The 19,947-nt window shown below is 26.0% G+C and overlaps 1 protein-coding gene across 3 annotated transcripts in view; it reads left to right on the top strand.

Moving 5' to 3' along the window:
* The first annotated feature begins 355 nt into the window (after positions 1-355).
* Positions 356-19,947, top strand: part of LOC111031764 (frequenin-1) — a 133,072-nt gene continuing 113,480 nt past the window's right edge. Inside the window, exons 1-2 of one of the 3 annotated variants that reach the window (XM_022311845.1) lie at positions 356-562; positions 2,188-2,330. In XM_022311845.1, the coding sequence (XP_022167537.1) occupies positions 2,267-2,330 (64 nt within the window). In that variant the 5' untranslated portion in view covers positions 356-562; positions 2,188-2,266. Of the gene's footprint in view, positions 563-593; positions 727-881; positions 1,023-2,187; positions 2,331-19,947 lie in introns of those variants that run through there. The other 2 variants (XM_022311846.1, XM_022311847.1) reach the window with 2 other exon arrangements.

Raw genomic sequence — 19,947 nt, 5'->3', positions numbered from 1 at the left:
TGGTTTCGGTTTCGTTGGTTCGGCGCCCAACGCGAGAGGTTTGAACTTTCGAAGTGCTGCAAGTGCAGGGAGCTATCAAAATAATGCCTCGTTGTAATGTTTTTATTTTTTTTTTGCGTACAACAATATAATTCCACCCATACACCGTACATCGGTGCACATCTGCTTCATCTGTGCAGTGTACCCCGGGCCCAAAAAAGTACAAATTCCAGTATCGCGCACGTGTACACTGCGTATGGCACAGGGTACGCGTGACGGCGATTAACCGCCGCCGACGTCACGGGCGGCGGCGTGTAAGGGCGCGCCTAGGAGCCAAAGTCCATCGGTTTGCTCGCTTCCGACCGACAGGCGACGACCGCGCGGCAGTCACGCATTGTTGCGCTTTGCGTTGCTGTTCACCGTTCACGCGAGTGCGTCCGTTTTCGTTTTCAAACATTTATTCCCCCCTACATCGTGATTGTTTTTTTTTTTTTTTTTGCGGGTTTTCCCCTACCGTGGTACATAACTAAACATTATAATATATTCGCGTTCGTCGTTGGCATTTGAACTTCTTAAACGAAAGGTAATTATTATTCATCATGATTTTCCAATAGCGTTTTGTTTTCTGTTATTATAGCGATATTATTACAATTATATTGCGATTGTAACATTAGTCATATTGCATTGGTGACGACGTGATGTGGAATTATTGGAGTACAGGTTGATTATTTGTTCATACATACATAGGTAGTATACTTACTGCACAGTACCTATATATACTTACTTACTAATTATTATTGTAATGTAGTGTTACATTTATAAATATTTACGTCACACACGTTCATACCTGTTGATAAAATATTTAATGTATAAACCTAAAAGTAACTAAATAGTTGAACGTAAATACAAACTTATAAGTATGTTTGGTTTTAAATTTTAATAAACAAATACGACCAGTTTTTATTTTTCAAATTTACATTTTTACTCGGAAATTAATAAACAGCATATTGTTTGTGAAAATTTTGTCAAATTAATAAACGTTTGTAAGTATGACATTAACGTACATATTGATTGGATCATACTATAGTAGAATATTTTTTTAAAATTATTCTTACTCGAGCAAATTACAAATAAAGGACTAAGTAAACCATGCTAAGTAACCACTATAATATACAACTTACTCAATATTTCATGGTTAATTATAATTTATAACACTCAAATAAGAGATGTATATTGTATGGATTATGTTGTGATGTCAACTGCAAGATATTTATAAGTTAAGCTTTAAATTATTAAGATTAAGCTTTAATGTTAAATTTAATATTTAGATAATGTTATTGTCATAGTTAAGGTACGATAATATACTGCTTATGTAGAACATTGTTTAACAATTTAAACAAAAATGAAAATAATATTTCTTTTTTTACAATTTTTATTACTAACCTGACTGGTAATATAATATTGTATGTTTATTAAATATTAATGTATAATTTATATAGTGCTGTTCAATTATTAAATTGACATACCTGAGTAATGTTTAATTTTTTTTTTTTGGTTAAGTTTCTAAGAAAGTTTGAGAAAGCCATTAAGTATTCCTGAATAGTATGATTTAATATTAGGTATAAATATGAGAACTGTTGTATCAAAGTTTATTTTTATATTATATTTTAAAACCAATTAAAAAAATTGATATTATAAAACATATCAAACGTATCTTTATTTTTTAAGCTATCAAATTCCTAAACTTAAAATGTAATCTCTGTGAAATAATTATTAGTAAGTGAAATATGATATCCTGAATGTTCTTTAAAATTAATCATTGCTATCAAATGTTGAGATTAATAAAAATGTATAGTTGACCGTTACAAGGTAAATTATGATAACTTTAGTATTAATTATTGATTATACTACTGATTAATTTTTAACTACTTATTAGTGATTTAGAATCTCAAATATATTTGATTTAAATATTTTATTAGTCCCAAAAAATAACATAAATTAGGTATAGATATAATTTTTAAATGCAAATTTTTAGAATTTGAATTTAATAAAAAATAGATGAATTCTTTAGCCAAAATGTTTAACACTAAAATAGACTACTTGCCACGTTAAGTTACTCTTTACTGTGTCACACTGTAACGAGTCTAATTCTTTTCACTAACTTAGCAAAGTAAGATGGACGAATAATAAAATGTATGATTTTTTCAGTAATAAGACAATAATCCAGTAACGTCAGATGCAAGAAGGTTGTTCTTGCTCAGATATACAAAGATAAGAAAAAGAAAGCATGGGAAAAAGGAACTCAAAACTGAAGCAAGATACAATTGACAAATTAATAGAAGATACGTATTGTAAGTTTTTTCAAAATATTAAATGTTGTAATGCAATTATAGATACAAAGCTAAATAAAAGAATTACAATTTTAATGTAATTAAACGTAGATAGTGGATTTTCTAGTTAAGGTAATTAGTAAGTAGATATTCACTGTAACAACTTTATTTTAAGAATATGTTTATGTTAAAAATGTATGTATACGTCATACCTGTAACTAAACTAAATGATAATCAACTAGTTTTACTATAGTTAAAATATCAAAATTTCCTATACTTGGTACCTATAGTTTTAAATATATCTAAGTATGACTCTTTTTAAACTATTTATAAACATTTGACATTTTCAATTTTTGTTGTTTTTTTTTTATAACTATCAAAAAATATGTGTATGTAATATAATACAATTTTTTTATTGACATTTATAGAAAAAATTGAAAATTGAAAAATATGTCTATATTCGAGAATTCGAAAAGAGTCTGAATATTAAAAAAAAATGATATGATGAAAATTTCAGGTACCTAGGATTATAAGTTTTTGAATAACTACAAAATAAGAAAATCTTTGTACGAGAATTTGTTAATTTACCGAACATCCAATGTTTAACTTCAAATGCTCCTGAAAAATTAATTTGATTTAATTTTTAGTTTGAAGTTGGATGAAATTACATAATATTTAAACAAATAATAACAATTTTATCAATTTTGTTGTAATTCAAAAATATTGTTCATCTGTACCTACTGGAAACTTTATGTAGATTATTGTAATTTTATATACACAATGATATTTATACATTTTCATTAGACTAGATAAATGTAATAATAAATTATATTTATAAGAAAACAAGATAACTCCGAGTTGTTGATATATTTCAACATAAATGTATTATTAAACTTAATACTAATCATTTACAAATTATTGGATGTATCTTCCCGAAGTATCCAATGCATATTGTATATGTGTATAAGCGCTGTGTGCTAGATATTTTCGATGTATCTTATCAATGACTAAGATATCTGAAACCAACTAGGTACGTACTTATTAATAATAATAATAATATTCGGATTTTGTCTAATCACTTGTACTACCAACATTACATTCCACATTTATAATATATTCACAGGACGGCCACTTGTTCCACTTATGTGGATCAAGTTTGTCAATAACGTTTTAGTAGTAGTTTTAGTAAAGGGCTTGGGCATATATTTTAAAATAATATGAGAAAATCGACGTCAAGCTGTACCTATTATGATATTTTCAACATACACCAAATGCCATTATGTTGTCCTCGGTACATTTTTATCCATCATCCCATATGTGAATAGTACAACTACGATAATTTGTAAGCCTATTCTGCTTTTTTCCAAAAATAGCTATTTCGCTTTGACTCCACTTATAACGATAAATGAATTTGTGTTGTTTATACAACTAATTAATAAATTATGAATCTGTACTTCCATAATATTGTCATCGTTTTCGATTTATATTTATTCACCCAATAAATATTTATATGACGTCAATTACCTTGAAATAGTAGACTCATCAAAATGAAACAATACCTACTTGTGTAATTATGGTCGATAACATCTCTGTTTTTAATGCGTGAGATGAATCTTACTAAAACCGCAGGTATCTAGTATCTATCATTTATTAATAGTTTCATCGAATTATAATGTACTGTTAATAATTATTTGACAATACCTACGCAATTTGTTGTATTATTTAAGAAATTTAAAATCTTATTGTAGATTTGTTTATATCGTATTAAAAAAAAAAGTTGGCAAATAAAACATCATTATTATTATTGTTATTATTATGGAGGGGGAAAAAACTCCTTAAGATTCATTATCAACTTATTGCTTGCATAATTATTTCAATACTGCTTAGAGCCAGTGGTTTATTTTCAACTTTTTTCTGGGAGGGGGGGGCAAACATTTTTTTAATTTGGAAATTGTTGTTTATTTTTTGTATACTTAACGTTTTTGTATGAACATCATCTATACATTGTATTATAATGTAATTTCAAATTAAAATTTCAATATCTTTAGTTAATTTTTTTTGGGTTCGGGGGGGGGGGGGGGTCTAGTACCCCTGGACTATCCTCCCTATAAATGCGCCACTGCTTAGAACTATAGCAATTATAATAAGAATCTAGATTCTAGGTATTGTGTTTTATTTTTGATCAAACCTTCTCGGACTGAAATCCAACTGGCTTTATAGTACTATCACTATAGAAGGGTTTAGTATTTATCTTTTCTGGATCTAAAATATAAATATTTAAGCATGCATTCAGTTCCATAGAGATTTAAGATTTATCTGTCCATAAAATATATATTAAATGTTACTACGTACTACACAATGAGGAATTGCATTTGTTGAAAAAAAAGTATTTTTTACGGTAAATACCTATATTTCTAAAATCAATGGTTTCACTATTCAATTTTGAGTAACGTCAATGATGATTTTATTTGAATCCTTATGGGAATGGAAATCTAGGGAAAACATTAAAAGTAAAGAGGAGGTTTTCTTCAGAAAATGGTTTGGCTTATAATATTAGTCTTTGTCACCTCAGAAGTCAGAATGACATTTATTTTGTATACAATTAGAAATAATATGGTAATTTAAAAGTAGAAAGTAAAAAAAAAATGGTTCACTTGAAAAAGTGAGATCATTATGCACGATGCACCAATATTTTACGAAACTTGAACGATTCTAATTATTTTAAATTATTACTAAAACTGTTATTTAAAGTCAAAATATATCAATATGATAACATTAACATATTTACATTGTTTTGTAAAAAGGGCGTAATCCACACAAATTAGGAGCAACAAAAAACTATTTATAAAAAATTTAACTTTGGTGACACCCGGTATTTTTTAGACTCTATAGAAACTAATAATTTTAACACAATTTTTATTGAAATTCTTAATTATGTTAAAGTAGTTTTAATTATCACTTAAAAATGGATAAATAGTATTTATAATTTCGCGTATCAGAGTCTTATAAGCGTGTACATGTGAAATATGATTCCTTAATGTGGGTAGTTTATTGGAAAAAAAAATCAAGTGTGTGTTTGTGTGTGTATATACGTGCGTATGTGCGTAATAATATTATTAGGCTGGTGTTGAATTTGATTTCGTATTTGCAACAGTCCCATGAGAGTTCAGTTTTGTCACCAAGACCCGTGAAGAGGTTTCCGTATAATAAATTTTCGTCACCGTCTTGACGACATGAGAAAGTTAAATCTATTTATACTTTTTTCTAACCCCGATTGAATTTTGCTCAGATAACCCGATGATGAAAACTTTTATTGTTTTATCGAATGATGAGGTGATTTTATATTTTCGATTTTGATTATTCTTTGCACATTGCGTTTAGTAAAACAATAATTGGGTTAGAGGTACGCTCCTTAGAAGTTAATACAATTTTGTTTTCAGCTTTGATCTATGAAATGTTCACCCTAAAATATTTAATTGAACAACCAAAATAGATAGACACATCAATCTAGGTATCGGATTTCAAGAAGGTGGTAATTGTACAAAAAATATTATTCTAACAATTTTTTTGACAATTATTATAACATCTCAAAATAGGTTCCCAATATTGGTGCTTCACATAAATGCTTCATATAAAATTCGAATGCTTAAATATACTTAATATAATTTTACATACTATTGTGTACAGTGTAAGATATTTATAGATTTAAACATTGTAAAATCGTTCGTTAGCATCATTTTTTTCTCAAATGTACATAGATCTAGTGAAGATCATAAAATAAAAATAAATTACCACTTTGGAAAAAATTGAATTTTATTATCAACAGAACAACGATAAATTATATGACATTAATACCTACGTCAACATTGGTGGTATTATTATTGAAAGTGTATTATAATATATTGTTATGATATTATCAGACCGTTAGAATGACGTTGGACAATAAAGGAATTCGGCACGAAATATGCTGGTCAGTAAACGTTTACCGATTGTCGTGTGAACTACCAACCATAACCGGGTCATAAACTATAGTCTATAATATTATTAGTAGGTATCTACCTACTAATAATATAAGATAGCTGTGAAAAATTATTTTATTTTAACGTGCACCCGCGGACTAGAGGACCGATGACGACGACGGCAAAGACTATGACGACTCGGCGATATAAATATTACACGTACCTACCCACACCTACAATACCTGCCTACCAACAGCGACGGTGGATAGCGTGCGCGTGTGTTTCAGCCGTTTCATCCATTTGACGTACATGCGAATCGTAATTTATCAACGGTCGTTATCCACGGCGCTGACCTATATACCTCGGGCAGGACGATTTTGGGAATACGCACGTGGGGACCCGCGATGGAAATTCGTTTCTAATATTATAATATTATACGAACCTTCAGAAAGGTATAATATATAATACATATATTATACAATATACATATTATTATACACGTAACGCTATTAATCTTTGATAGCATAAACACGTAGTAATTCGGCTTTAATTTGAAAACGCGCATATAACTTGCGCAGCGGTGTGATCAAAATAAACGAGATGAACGTAAGTAAAAATGTATAAGTACGTGGGTTCCGCTTTTAGTATAAACAATCTACGAATTCAATGTGGACCGACTATTGTTCTAACTTATGTTTTAATCCATGTATTACTATACATTTTTTTAAGTTTAAAACTATTATATATATATATATATATATATATATATATATATTACAACGGATGTGTACCATAACATCGTCCACACTATTACGAGTTTGATATGGATTTCTTAGTTATTCACTGTTTTCAGTCTTCGCTTTTCATAATAACCTATAATTATTCTTATTCGTTAGCTACGTGGCTACTATATTTTTTAAATAAAATGTTTGTATAACACAAAATTAACTCAATCAATTCAATTGAATTATAATATTTTACCGCTGAATTGGAATTAATATATGTTTTTTTCAAGTGTTTGATATCATTCTGTCTTAAAAATGCAGGGTAGGTATACCTACTTAGTACTTATACATGTAAATAATTTCATACATGTAATGTCTTCATGTAAATATTACGTTTAATTTGTTTTTCTACTTATATGTACTTTTTGTTTATTTTGTTATTACTATGTATATGAATTTAAAAATTTAATAAATCGGGTAGACTGCTAGCTAATAATTTATGCAAAATGAGCTAAGTAGCAGTTAACATTTTTTAAAAGTTTTTTTCACCATAAACATAAAATGATTTTAGAACTTCCTTAAAGTTTATAGATATAACTGACATCGGATGAAAAACTTTTTTATTCTTAAAATATGAATTAGACTTCCACTAATTTAAACTTTTCAATGACTTCATAGAGATGCAAACTTCTGTTTTAACAAATCCAATTACGAAATTATGTTTCATGTTTTATATACATATTATATGAGCACAAACTGTTATTTATGGTATCTGTTATGTTTATAATGTGAAATTTCGTTGAGTTCAGATGCTTATTGTTTAAAGCAATTAATTTCACAGTGTTGAATAATATAATAATATAATTGTTTTAATGTCGTCTTTATTTGATTAATATTTGTTATAAAATGTATTTCATGTCTTCAAACATTTTTATTAAATGCATTAAGACATCTTGATACGTATTATTAAATACTTGATGACGGAATTGATTTATCATTATTTGGTTATTACAAATTTAGATATTAAAGAAGATAAATAAATCTCTGAAGTTAAGACATTTTTAAAAATTAAAAACTAATAATCTTGAATCGTTAAAAGTTGCACTTATTAGATTAATTAGTAAATTAAAATAATAATTTTAGCATAAATATTATCTTGAAGAGGCATTTTTGATCACATAGTACAGTTGATTGTTCAGCTGATATTAAAATAAAATATAATTTATATTCGTGACTAAGAACTCCAACAAAATATTCAGAACACTTATATTTGTATGCATAGGTATATAATATACCTATAGTATATATTTCAAGTTTTTTTTATTTATTCGTCAATAAAAAGCTATAATATGGGCAAGGGCCCAGTCTACATCCTAACCTAGAGTCTAGGGAGTCCATACTGGAACGTGTCCCGGAAGGCTTTTTTAGGATTTCGATACGTTCAAAAAATATTATATTTCGTTTCTATAAATTCGTTATATTTCATCGTTTATATTACCTACCTGCGGTATCTCCCGTTTTAGCAGTACACAATCATCGAACAGTGAGATTTTGATTGCTTAAAATATCAAAAAAATAACAATGGCTGATTTATTATATAAAATTTATTCAATATAAAAAAATATTATTAACAGCTGTAATAAAAGATGTGTAAGATTATATTGTTATTTAGTATCTACAATGCTAATTGGTTGTTTACTTTTTTTTTATTAATGTAATAAAAAATTAGAGAATTTCAATGGGATCCATCAATGCCACCCATATTATAGCATTGAATCCACAGGTACATACAAATATAATAAACATACTCTTGCAATTGAAATGTGATTTTGTTTTTTTTTCTCATTCATATATATTTAAGCAGTATAAGTGTTTTTCATATGGAAATTCAGCAATGAACTTGAATTTCAGAATATCTAAATTAAATAAATTTTAGTTTAGCCGTACGAGATACGTAAACTTTATTAAATTCCCACACGTGGGACATCGTGTTCCTTAGAATTTCCTATCCCTAGTGTCGATATATCAATCGGAAATTGGCATCAATGATAAATTAGTACATACTATTTAAGTTTGAAACGTAATATGTTAAGTATATAGACACATAATTACCATTAATTGATTAACTAATAAAATTAGTTCAACTAAATTGTATACAAATTAATTACCTATTAAATGTTATGAGGGATGCAATTAGTCGAGTGTTTTATTTCACATACAGCTAGTTTTCCAGATAAAATAAAAATCGAATATTTTAAATAAATCCAGACACACAAGAATAGCCAACATTTATTGATAAAATATTTTCAAAACACTTATAACATAGAATTTTGAACATTTGTTAACTTTAAATAATTATTCTATATTCAGAATTTTTGTAATCGCTTTGCTATAATTATTTTAAAATAAAATGCAATTAAAATTAAAAAAAAAAAAAAAATATTCAGAATAAATCGATTTACTTGTAGTTTCAAATTCAAAAACATGCAAGTATTACTTATGGTGTCACAGCCATTGAATTTGTGGATGTTTAAATTTTCAATTAAGAAGCTAATGTTTTTAAAAAGATTTTTGTTTTAAATAGGTAGGTATACATAAACATTATCATTACATCGAATTTCAAAAACAGATAATTTTATTTCACGCTGTAAGTCCATGTGATCATATTACAGTACACGCAAGCTTACAGAATAAGTTCGAAACCATCCACTAGTTAATGTTTAAAAGTATAATCGATAACTTAAGTTAATGATAGCGAAAGTTATTTGTTCCCCTCGATCAGCTGTGTTTGTTTTTTCTGATCGTCAATGATTATGTCAAAACCATAACATTTGAAACAACAACGGTCGATGAGTTGACACTTCAGGTGATATCGATTGTAGCGTTATTAATTTATATTTTCAACGTATCTACTACATGTGCACAGTCATGAGCCTTATTGTAATAATTCTGAACATCAAGTCGGTCATTTACCAGAGAGCGTTTAAAATGTTTCTGTTGTTTTGCGATTATCATCCATAAAGTTTTAATTTCAAAAGTGTTTTATGGGCTTATCGTGTTTGTAATATTTTATAAAATATCACAATGTCATTGTGAATTATCAAAAACCCATTACAAATCCTCATACGCTCGTAAATATTCTGTTTGTTAACATTATAATATAAAAACGTTTTCGACACGTTCTATTTTATAGAACATTGTATCGACTGCAAAGTAGGCATGTCTCAACTTTTCACATAATGTAACTTGTTATCCGTAGGTAGTGCACATATTTTCACAACAACATTAACATAACGAGTATTGGACTCATATTTTGTTGAGGTTAAAAACGAGAACTTAGCAGTTTGGATTTTATTAATAGATACGTCAGCGGTAAATTTGAAATTATGTTTGCATTTTTAATAATACAATGGTTACAAGTAAAGTATAGAAAAAATAAATATTTTCATATTTTTTTGTAAAAAATTTGCTTACGTGTTACAAAAAATGTTGGTATTTTTTTATAGAATTCTGAATTATCACTCCACATTAGATGAAGATACAAAAAAAAAATTATTATTTAAATTTACTGTGCTTATATACCTAACAATTTATAATATACAGGTGTATTAAATAAGTTCATATTTAATTATTTACTATAATATACTTATATCATAGGTGTATTTATAATCAAATTAGAACACGTTTGTTCATTTATCGTGTATCATATTATAAAACATACAATAATTATAATAGGTATGTTTATCAAAAATCTCAAATCGCACATGTAGATAAAATATGTTCAATGTACATACTAAATAATTTTTGCGATTGGTAATTTTGTGATTAAAATATTTTCAATCAGATTTTTTTGTTTATTAATTTTCATTAAATCACAAAAAAACAAGGAGAAAGTAGGTAACCGCTCTGTTGTACAGTAGATTTCGAGTGTACCTTGTAATTGCAGAGCCGCAAGTCACAAGTTAATTTTTGTTTAAGAAATAATAATATACGTTTAAAGTATAAATTATACACTTTTAATATTTATAAGCTAAAGCAAAATAATTAAATTATTATTTTTACTATTATTCATTTAGATATCTAACTTTGTCCGAATTTCGAATTAATATATCAAAAAAAAAAAACAACTCTGATTATATATATTTTTGATTTTTTGGTTGCAGTATAAACAACTCATGAGAAATCTTTTGTTACATTTTCAATCGTTCGCTTTACCCATTGAATATTAATTATTAAATTTTTAACTAAAATATTATTTGCTCATTTTCACGATTTTTACGAATCTTATCAACATTCGAACTTCAAATGTATACAAAAAAAGAATCGTGCTTAATCTAACATTTTAAAATAAATATAACGAAAACTTATGAAGGGCCTTTTATCGACATTTATTGATAAAAACTATAACATATTAAAATTTTAAATGTATATAAATAGCTGAAAAGGGTCAAAATATTTAGTAAATTGTACGAAGTATAAGAAATAACAATCTAAACATTCCATGATAATTTTAAGTACCTGAAGTTATAAGATTTTTATTAAGTTCAAAAAACAAATTTTTTCGTATAATTCCTGTTTTTTCATTAATAGATGTTTTTCGTTATAAGTGTTATAACCAATCATCATTAAAAATACTGGGAGTTTTTAATTTTGACTTTTTAAAAGTACCAATCTGATACGAAACTACCCTCAAAGTTGAAGATCCAAATATTTTTCTACTATTCATCGTATATATATAGTATAAAACTATAAACACAAAAAAAAACAGTATAAAATCAATACATTCATTACTCTGCCCAGAATCTGAAAATCACTACCTTGTCTGTTCGTTATAAGATCAAAGTATTTTATATAAATGTATTTTTCATCAAATTTTTTATGAAAACATTCTCATCTTCAAGTTGAACTACATGTTTATATTTATTTAAATATAAAACTATAATTTACTTTAACATTTATTGGACATGACATTTAAAAAGTATATTAAATAAGCCGACATAATTGATAATAATATACAGAGTTATTTTTTTTACAGTTAACACTAATCGTTTTGAAAAGTAAGGATTTTCGGTAAAAATATTTATCTACACATTAAAAGTCATACAATAATGTTTTTGAATAAACATTTAATGTTTATTGTTATTATAAAACAAAAATAGTATTTAATATTTAGTACTTGTTTTGAATGGCATTATATATTTTTAGTTTCATATTCTGAAGCAAAATATTTTTCAAAAATTATAAAATAAAATCATAAAATTTATATAAATTGAACTTCAAACGTGTGCCTAGTTAATTAGTTATTAGTAACTAAAAATTGTTTTCTATTCATTTTACAGATAATATTAATTTTTTCGTAAATATTTATTACAACATTAAATGGTGGAATAATATAGTTTAATTTACTAAATTTTTTAGAAAATAAGACATTTTTATTTATAGCCTGCAAGTATTTGTACATAAAATAATAATAATAAAGTTCCAAAACTTAAAGTTATATTTCAACTTTGAACCACATAATAGTGAAATAATAGATATAATAATGTTAGTGAAAATAACTTTTTCATGCATTGCAACCCACCGTATCTTTATATAATACCCATGTATATTTTATATATTATGTCGTTTTAAAAATTGAAAATGAAACATTCTGTGACTTTCTGATGAATAAATTGTTATTTGTAGATATATAAAACAAGTCTATTTCAAAAACAAAAAATGAACGTGAATATTTTATATTCAAATTTATATTTTGAAGATTTATTTTTGATACGATACCACTATGATTGAATTGGAGTTGTTTATTTTAACACGTATGGATTGTAATCCATGGAAAACAATATAGATATTACTTTTTTATTATTTTTATATTTCAATAAACTTTTCATGCGTAAAGATACAAAAAAATCAATACAGTGACAACACTGTACCAGATGTCGAATTATACAGGACACTGAAAAAATTTGAAGTTCATAGCTTATTACCATTTGTTTAATTCATTGCCGAATTGGTACATGGACGTAAAGTCCAAGGCACAGAGATAATTTCAAACCACAACTAAAAATAAATATGTCTTTTAGCAATTATTAGCACATCTTTTTTTTAAGCATAATTTTAAGGTTCTACATAACATATTATATTTTTACTGTTTTTATATCCAAATATAATTTAATTCTATTAATACTTAATATTTTAAAGGGCAATTATTTTCAATTCACCATGTGTAATTTAATAGTTAAGTGTGTGGTATAAATGAAATTTAGCATACGATAAAAGACGACAGAAGCATTGTTTAAATATAGAAGATATTTATATTTGTAATTTCTAAAAGACCAATGCTAATTTCAGAAAAATAAAGTTTTTGATTTAATAATATTGTATATTCTTATTCACAGTAACTAAAAATATATTTAAATGAAACACGAGGAACTTATATAACATTTTGAATTTCACATGTCTTGACATAAAAGTGTTTAATATTGTGACATTTAATAATTTCGTTGTGTGATGTATATAAATAATATTAAATTAAGTCATCGTACTTAAAAATGACAAAGTTTTAACAAAAACAACAGTCTTTTTCTTTAAAATAAGAAATTATAAAAGGATTTTCTCAAGTAGAATAATTGTTTCAAAAATAAAATGTCATAACTAAGTAAGAAATTCTTTCAAGTTGCAAGAAACGTACGTGCATGCTTGTTAGGAATCCAGGTTATTTTAGTCGACATTTTCCAATTTTGAATGAATATTATGTGTGCGTTTTGTTGTATAAATTATTTAGGTCTCTACAATGCATTATATCAAGCATAGAAACTAAAGAAAAACATATTTTATGGTCTAAAATAAAATTATCACACACAACCAGGATTGATTGAGAGGAATGAGATTTTGTTAAACCAATTATAGCTGCATGAAATACCATGGTTCAATTCATACGTAAAGTTGTAACTTTTACGTCTTAATCTATTTGATAAAGTATTCACCAATCGCATCATAATAATATATTATTATGAGTGCTTAATTTTTAGAAATCGGCAATACATTTTTAAGTGATCTCAAGTCTCAACGCAGTAAATGGGCCAATAGCGATATGTTTTCTTGCTTTTTAACACAGATTTCTTAAAATCTATGACTAAATATTATTTTACTTCGTTGTGGAGTGAATCAATAGTAAAGTGAATAATATTAGGTGTATGGACAATATACATCACTAGTGCAGTGATTTTCCAGCGTGCATGAACAAGCTGCTCCTTGAGCGATTTGAAATTAGCTTTTTTGAGAAAATGTCGTTCTATATGCATTGAACTGAGATATATATTATGTAACTTATCATTGAACCGTTAAACAATAAAGCTGCATGGAATTGAATAATTGCTATAGCATGAATTATGTGCTCTCATCACCGACCACCTGTTGTCAAAGGTGGACGTAGGTACACTGTATACAAACAACTTGTTCTGAAGATTGTTGATATAGATACGTCCAATATTGTTTTCGTTCACAATCAACTGATAACAATTTATACAATGAACAATACGATTTGTTCTCTCTCACAATAATTTACCTTTCTCATTTTGAATATTCTTACCATTTATTTTTATTATTATTATTGCTGGTTTCTTTGATTACTTGATTGAAAATAAAAATAAAATGATTAATATATATTATACTAGTGAATTTTATGGATCTAATAATGTTAAATTTGAAAATAAGTAGTGAAACGTTTATTTAGACTATTTTTATTTTTTTAAATTATCACGAAATGAATCTCTGTATAATACCTTTTAGAAAAAATTCTAATTATTTTAAAATTGCAGTAGACAATAATGTGTCATGTAATAATATTTCGATATGTTATTAGAGTTATGCACCATACAATGTTGATTAAATGCATTTGAAATATTGTGTAGTTATATTTATTATTATTACCTAAAATAAACTAGATTTTTTTCGTAGAAACGATGCACCAGGTCATATTATATCAGAGTGTTTTTTTCTATAAATAATACAAAATACAATAGATAGGTACCTAGCAATAACCTTGGGATTATACTGGCACTATATTAAATAATATTATTAATATATTTGTGTGATGTACCTATTGCATTAATCCTACAGTATAGTGGTTTCAACAATTATGTATTTATTTATATATTATATAGGTCGATGAACACAATTCAAAATCTGTTGAGGTTAAACAGACAAACTAAAGTTCACCAAATATAAAAATTTCTAAAAACTAACAATAATAAAAAAGAAATAGTAAGAACATTACATTGGAATAATATGATAATAGTTATGATATTAATGAATAATAATAAGCGTTGGCCAGTTTTATGTACGATACATAGATATGAGTGGCTCAATATTTTCTATAGGTACAGGTACACCAAGGCTGCTGAAGTTAGTGTTCCATATAAATTGTGATTGTATTTTATTACTACTGATAGGTTTATTGTTTGTATTAATTTGAGTTAATATTATGTTGTAGTATATTATACATAGATGAGAGGACGGTAGATGTCCCACGAGTATTTATTAATTCAAAGAGGTATAGTAGATTCAATTACTAGACCATTTTATAAATTAATTAATCTTAGTGGAACATCCTGTAAATATATGAATAAATATAGTGTTCAAAAATTATGAATTACTCATTTATTTAATATGTATAATAGCAGTCCTTTAAATGATTTAAAATATAAATTATCCAAGAGCAGTATATACACTGTGCGTAGTAAGTACCTACTTATTTTTAGAATAATATATACTATTATATATATTAAATTATGAATTAATTAAAAATACGTAACTAAACTGACAGTAACAATGTGAGTTTCTTGATATATTTTTAGGAAGTATCTAAATAGTTTCATTACTGATATCTAATTCGAAACTATAATCACAAACTAGAAGGTATTTTCAAGTGATGAAGAATCATCAATTGGTTGTACGGTCTCACTAACGGCTTCGTTTAATGACCAAACAATTCTTTGTTTCTAAGGTTTATTTTGTTAAGCGATTTATTCCTCAGTAGTATACCTGAGCTCTTAAGACTGACCAGAAAGCTTAACAATGCACAAGCTTAAACTTGTTCTGAGATATTTGTTGATGAATACTCGTACCTTTATATAGGACTATACTTGGTGGTGAACATGAAAGTGGCCAGTAAACTTCAAGTTCAAGTTAACGTTGATCCTAAAACGTGTCCCTATAATAACTATAACTTTTGAACTTTCGTATCGTCTATATAGTCGTCAAACCACTCCATTTTCGAAAACAAAATTATAAAATACTGAGCAATATTTACTCACTGAAATTGTTGTAAAATGTCAAACTATAAAGTGAAAAAATACTGCATCCATAAATATTTGATTATATATTTAAACCTATTTATTTTGAGATTTTCTTAAAAAATAATGGGAATTTCTCCACGCACGCATCTATATTCAATTTCCGATCAGTTCGATGATAGTTACTTATGAAAGAAATTGAAAACATTTACTACGTTAATAGCGTTGAAGCAGACGTTTTGAAAAAAAAAATAACAAATGTATCGTATGGTTATATGAATAATATGTATGATACGTTAACCTATAAAGTAGGTACATAAATAAATACTAAATAGCTCAGCCACTCAGTTAGAAGTTATAACCAAAAAAATAAGGGTGTAACAATAGTTTGAAATGATTACGAGAAGATACGTTTAATATTCACTTAAAATAATGTGTTCTAACAATGTATTCGATGTTCATTATTGGAATACAAAAATTTAAAAAGATATGATATTTATTTTTTAAATACAATTAAAAAAAAAAATTATATTTTGAAAAAGTATATTTAGTAAAAGGTAAAAACCAATAAATTGTTTTTTTTTCCTCATATAAATCAGAATACACTTACATAGAACGAAAATACAGGGTAATTGTTTAATTAAATCTTAGTGCTTGCGCACGTTTTGTATCATTAATTCATAATTTATAAATCAATTTAAAAATTTGATACAACAAATAATAACTACTTATAATTACTTAATGATCGCAGTTCCCTGAAATTGGATAAAGTCACTAAAGACATAATACTTTATGTTCGATTTTGATTTGTAATAAATTAAATATTTTATGAGGTACAAGAAAAAATGCATCCACGAAAGTGGATATGCTGTGGATTTGCCTATCTAAAATGACGTTTGATCATAATATATTATAGAAATGCAAAAAATATTATGACGTACCTATAGAAAATTAGACCCAGTTGTGGTACCCAACGTTGTTACGAAAAGTTGTGTTGAGAACGGAGAACTAGTGTACATATAAGCCAGCTGAACTTTACTGTTTATGATACTAAATGATGGAGCCACGATAGAAAAGAGTGTTAAAATATTAAAAAATTAATTTCTAAATTTCAATTACATTTAGAAAAATTAAATTGTTTTATTTTTGCTATATAAAAAAACGCAATACTTAAAAATTATAAAAGTTCATATATATTATGTGTTTTTTTTTTGTGAAATAGTAACAATAACTTTAAAACAGTATCTCGTTACAAAAACACTTATGATAGATTAATTCCTCACAAATATTGGAAATTGAGTTTCAAAATAATTTCCATAACTTGAAAAAGAACTATATTATTATGGAATTTAATTATTTCTTAGATAGCGAGCATATTATTATTTTAAAGTTGCAAATAAATTGTAAGTACTTCATACATTCAAAAATATTATTGCATATTATATTATGCTCACTATAGGATTATTCATACCTGTATAACACACAATATATTATACCTATGCGAAGTTATAGGTATCTAAATAATTAATGACCGGCTTATACAATAAATCTTGACAAATTGTATCTTAAGCTATTTTTTTTTATCTCGCAGATTTTAAACTACGTAGCAACTACGTCGTAGTTGCACATGAAGTATTCGATATATTCTGATATTCTATGTAAGTAGCAATAACATTAACAAATAAAATATATTTCATATTTATAATTGCATTTTTTGATAAATGTAAGAGAATTAAGTTTGATTTTAGATTTTTAAATTATTGTTTTAGATTTTAAACTATAAAAATAACGAAATTGTAAAACTATAACAAAAGGTTTTCATCGTAAACCAATTGTAGATTTTTTTTATCTCAATCTCTTTCTCAATCTAAAATAATACTTGTCAAACACGAATATTATATTTTATTCTATTATTATTTTTCTGAGCTGTTTACTCTTTCATGTTTGTTCTGAAACAAACTCTAAAAACATTTAAATATATCTCAACATTCATTGATTTTATGAACATTGTGAAGTTATGTATAGTTTTCAAATGTATTATTGGTTGATTTCTGGAAACAATATAATGGTATAATATTATAGATATAAATTGAAGGAATAAAATATTATAAATAATCTAAAGTTATTAACCATAATTTTTATGTTAAAATATGACGATACAATTGTATACAAGATGGTAGTTGGTTCATATTATTTTGATAGTTCACAAATATAAATTTTGTTTTTAAATATGCTATTTTCTTTAGTTTTTTTTTAAAATTAGATTTTGCAATATCCACTTCTATTAGAAACTTAAAAATCATGTACTTTACTTATTTATTGTAATGTGAACAAATCTTTTATATTTTAATTTCAAAATGTTTAGTTACTCTTTATTAATTTCAGCATTTTTTTTAATGAATACTAAACTACACCGTAAAAAACTTGATATTATTATTAAAAATGCTCATTATAACACATAATTTTAATTTTGATTATTTGGAGTTTTGATTTTATAAGGATTTGAAAATTGAACCCAAACTTATTATTTAACATTATTTTACGCATAATAATATATTTATTAAAATATCGACACTGACTTGGTTTTTATACACGATTAAATTAAAAATGTATATGCTAAAATATTGATTCACTATAATTGTCACCATCATTATTTATTTATGCTATTTGAGGAAATATAGTTAGAACAATAAAATAAATTATCAAATAAACCAGACGAATGTAAAGTAATATTTCATCAAACATTGAATGGCCATTTTTATAAGTATTATAATATTGAATTACGAGTGGGAGTGTGCCAACTGCAAAGTTTTCAAGTATTGATGGGTGGGGAGAGACACTTTCAATTCCGCCCTCTGATGGTGCTCTGTCTCTGATAACATTGTTCCTCACTAAAGTGTGAAAATAAGTTATGAACCTCCGAATGACAAGGGAAGGTAATTAGGAAATGTTTTAGAGTTCATGAGTTATTAAGATAGGTACAGAAACTGACGACACATTATGCAGGTACTATATATTTAAAGGCATATACTTACTATTGAATTCTCACATGTATTTATATTTTGTTTTATCTCGTTTGATATTCAAAGCTACATCAAGTTTAATTCAACGCCACAGAGTGATTGATATCAAAATGTCAAAGCATTCTGTTATTTATTTATTATTTACGTTTTCTAGAACCAGTGAGTTAAAAATATATATATTTTTTGGTAGAATATAACAATGGATTTTGTGTAACTAAATCAATGAATATTTTTAAATAGCTTATCATTTTTAGTAATAGAATTTATTAATATTGAGCTGTATAAAAGATTCAGAAGAGTATAATATTTAGTGTTTTGTGTAATTGTATCGATTCTATTAATATATAGTATATAATATATACCAGTATACATAATACTACTCAGCAAATGTGAGTAAAATTTAAAACAATAATTTTAGGAAATTTTAAATTAACCATTTATATCAAATTGATGTTTGCTGCAATTTTGATAATGTTTAATTATTGGCATGTATACAATGTCATTTTTTATTGGTCATTCGTATTGTAATACAAAATAATATGATTATAAAAAAAGATACTTCACCGGTAGCTTCATGATAAAGTGAGACATTGTGTATCAATATATATTTAAACTTATTATATTTGATATTTCAGTGA

Source organism: Myzus persicae, unplaced genomic scaffold (assembly GCF_001856785.1).
Source record: "Myzus persicae strain clone G006 unplaced genomic scaffold, MPER_G0061.0, whole genome shotgun sequence".
Classification (NCBI taxonomy): domain Eukaryota; kingdom Metazoa; phylum Arthropoda; class Insecta; order Hemiptera; family Aphididae; genus Myzus; species Myzus persicae.
Note: the sequence above shows the minus strand (reverse complement) of the source record. Positions and strands in the feature narration are given on the sequence as shown.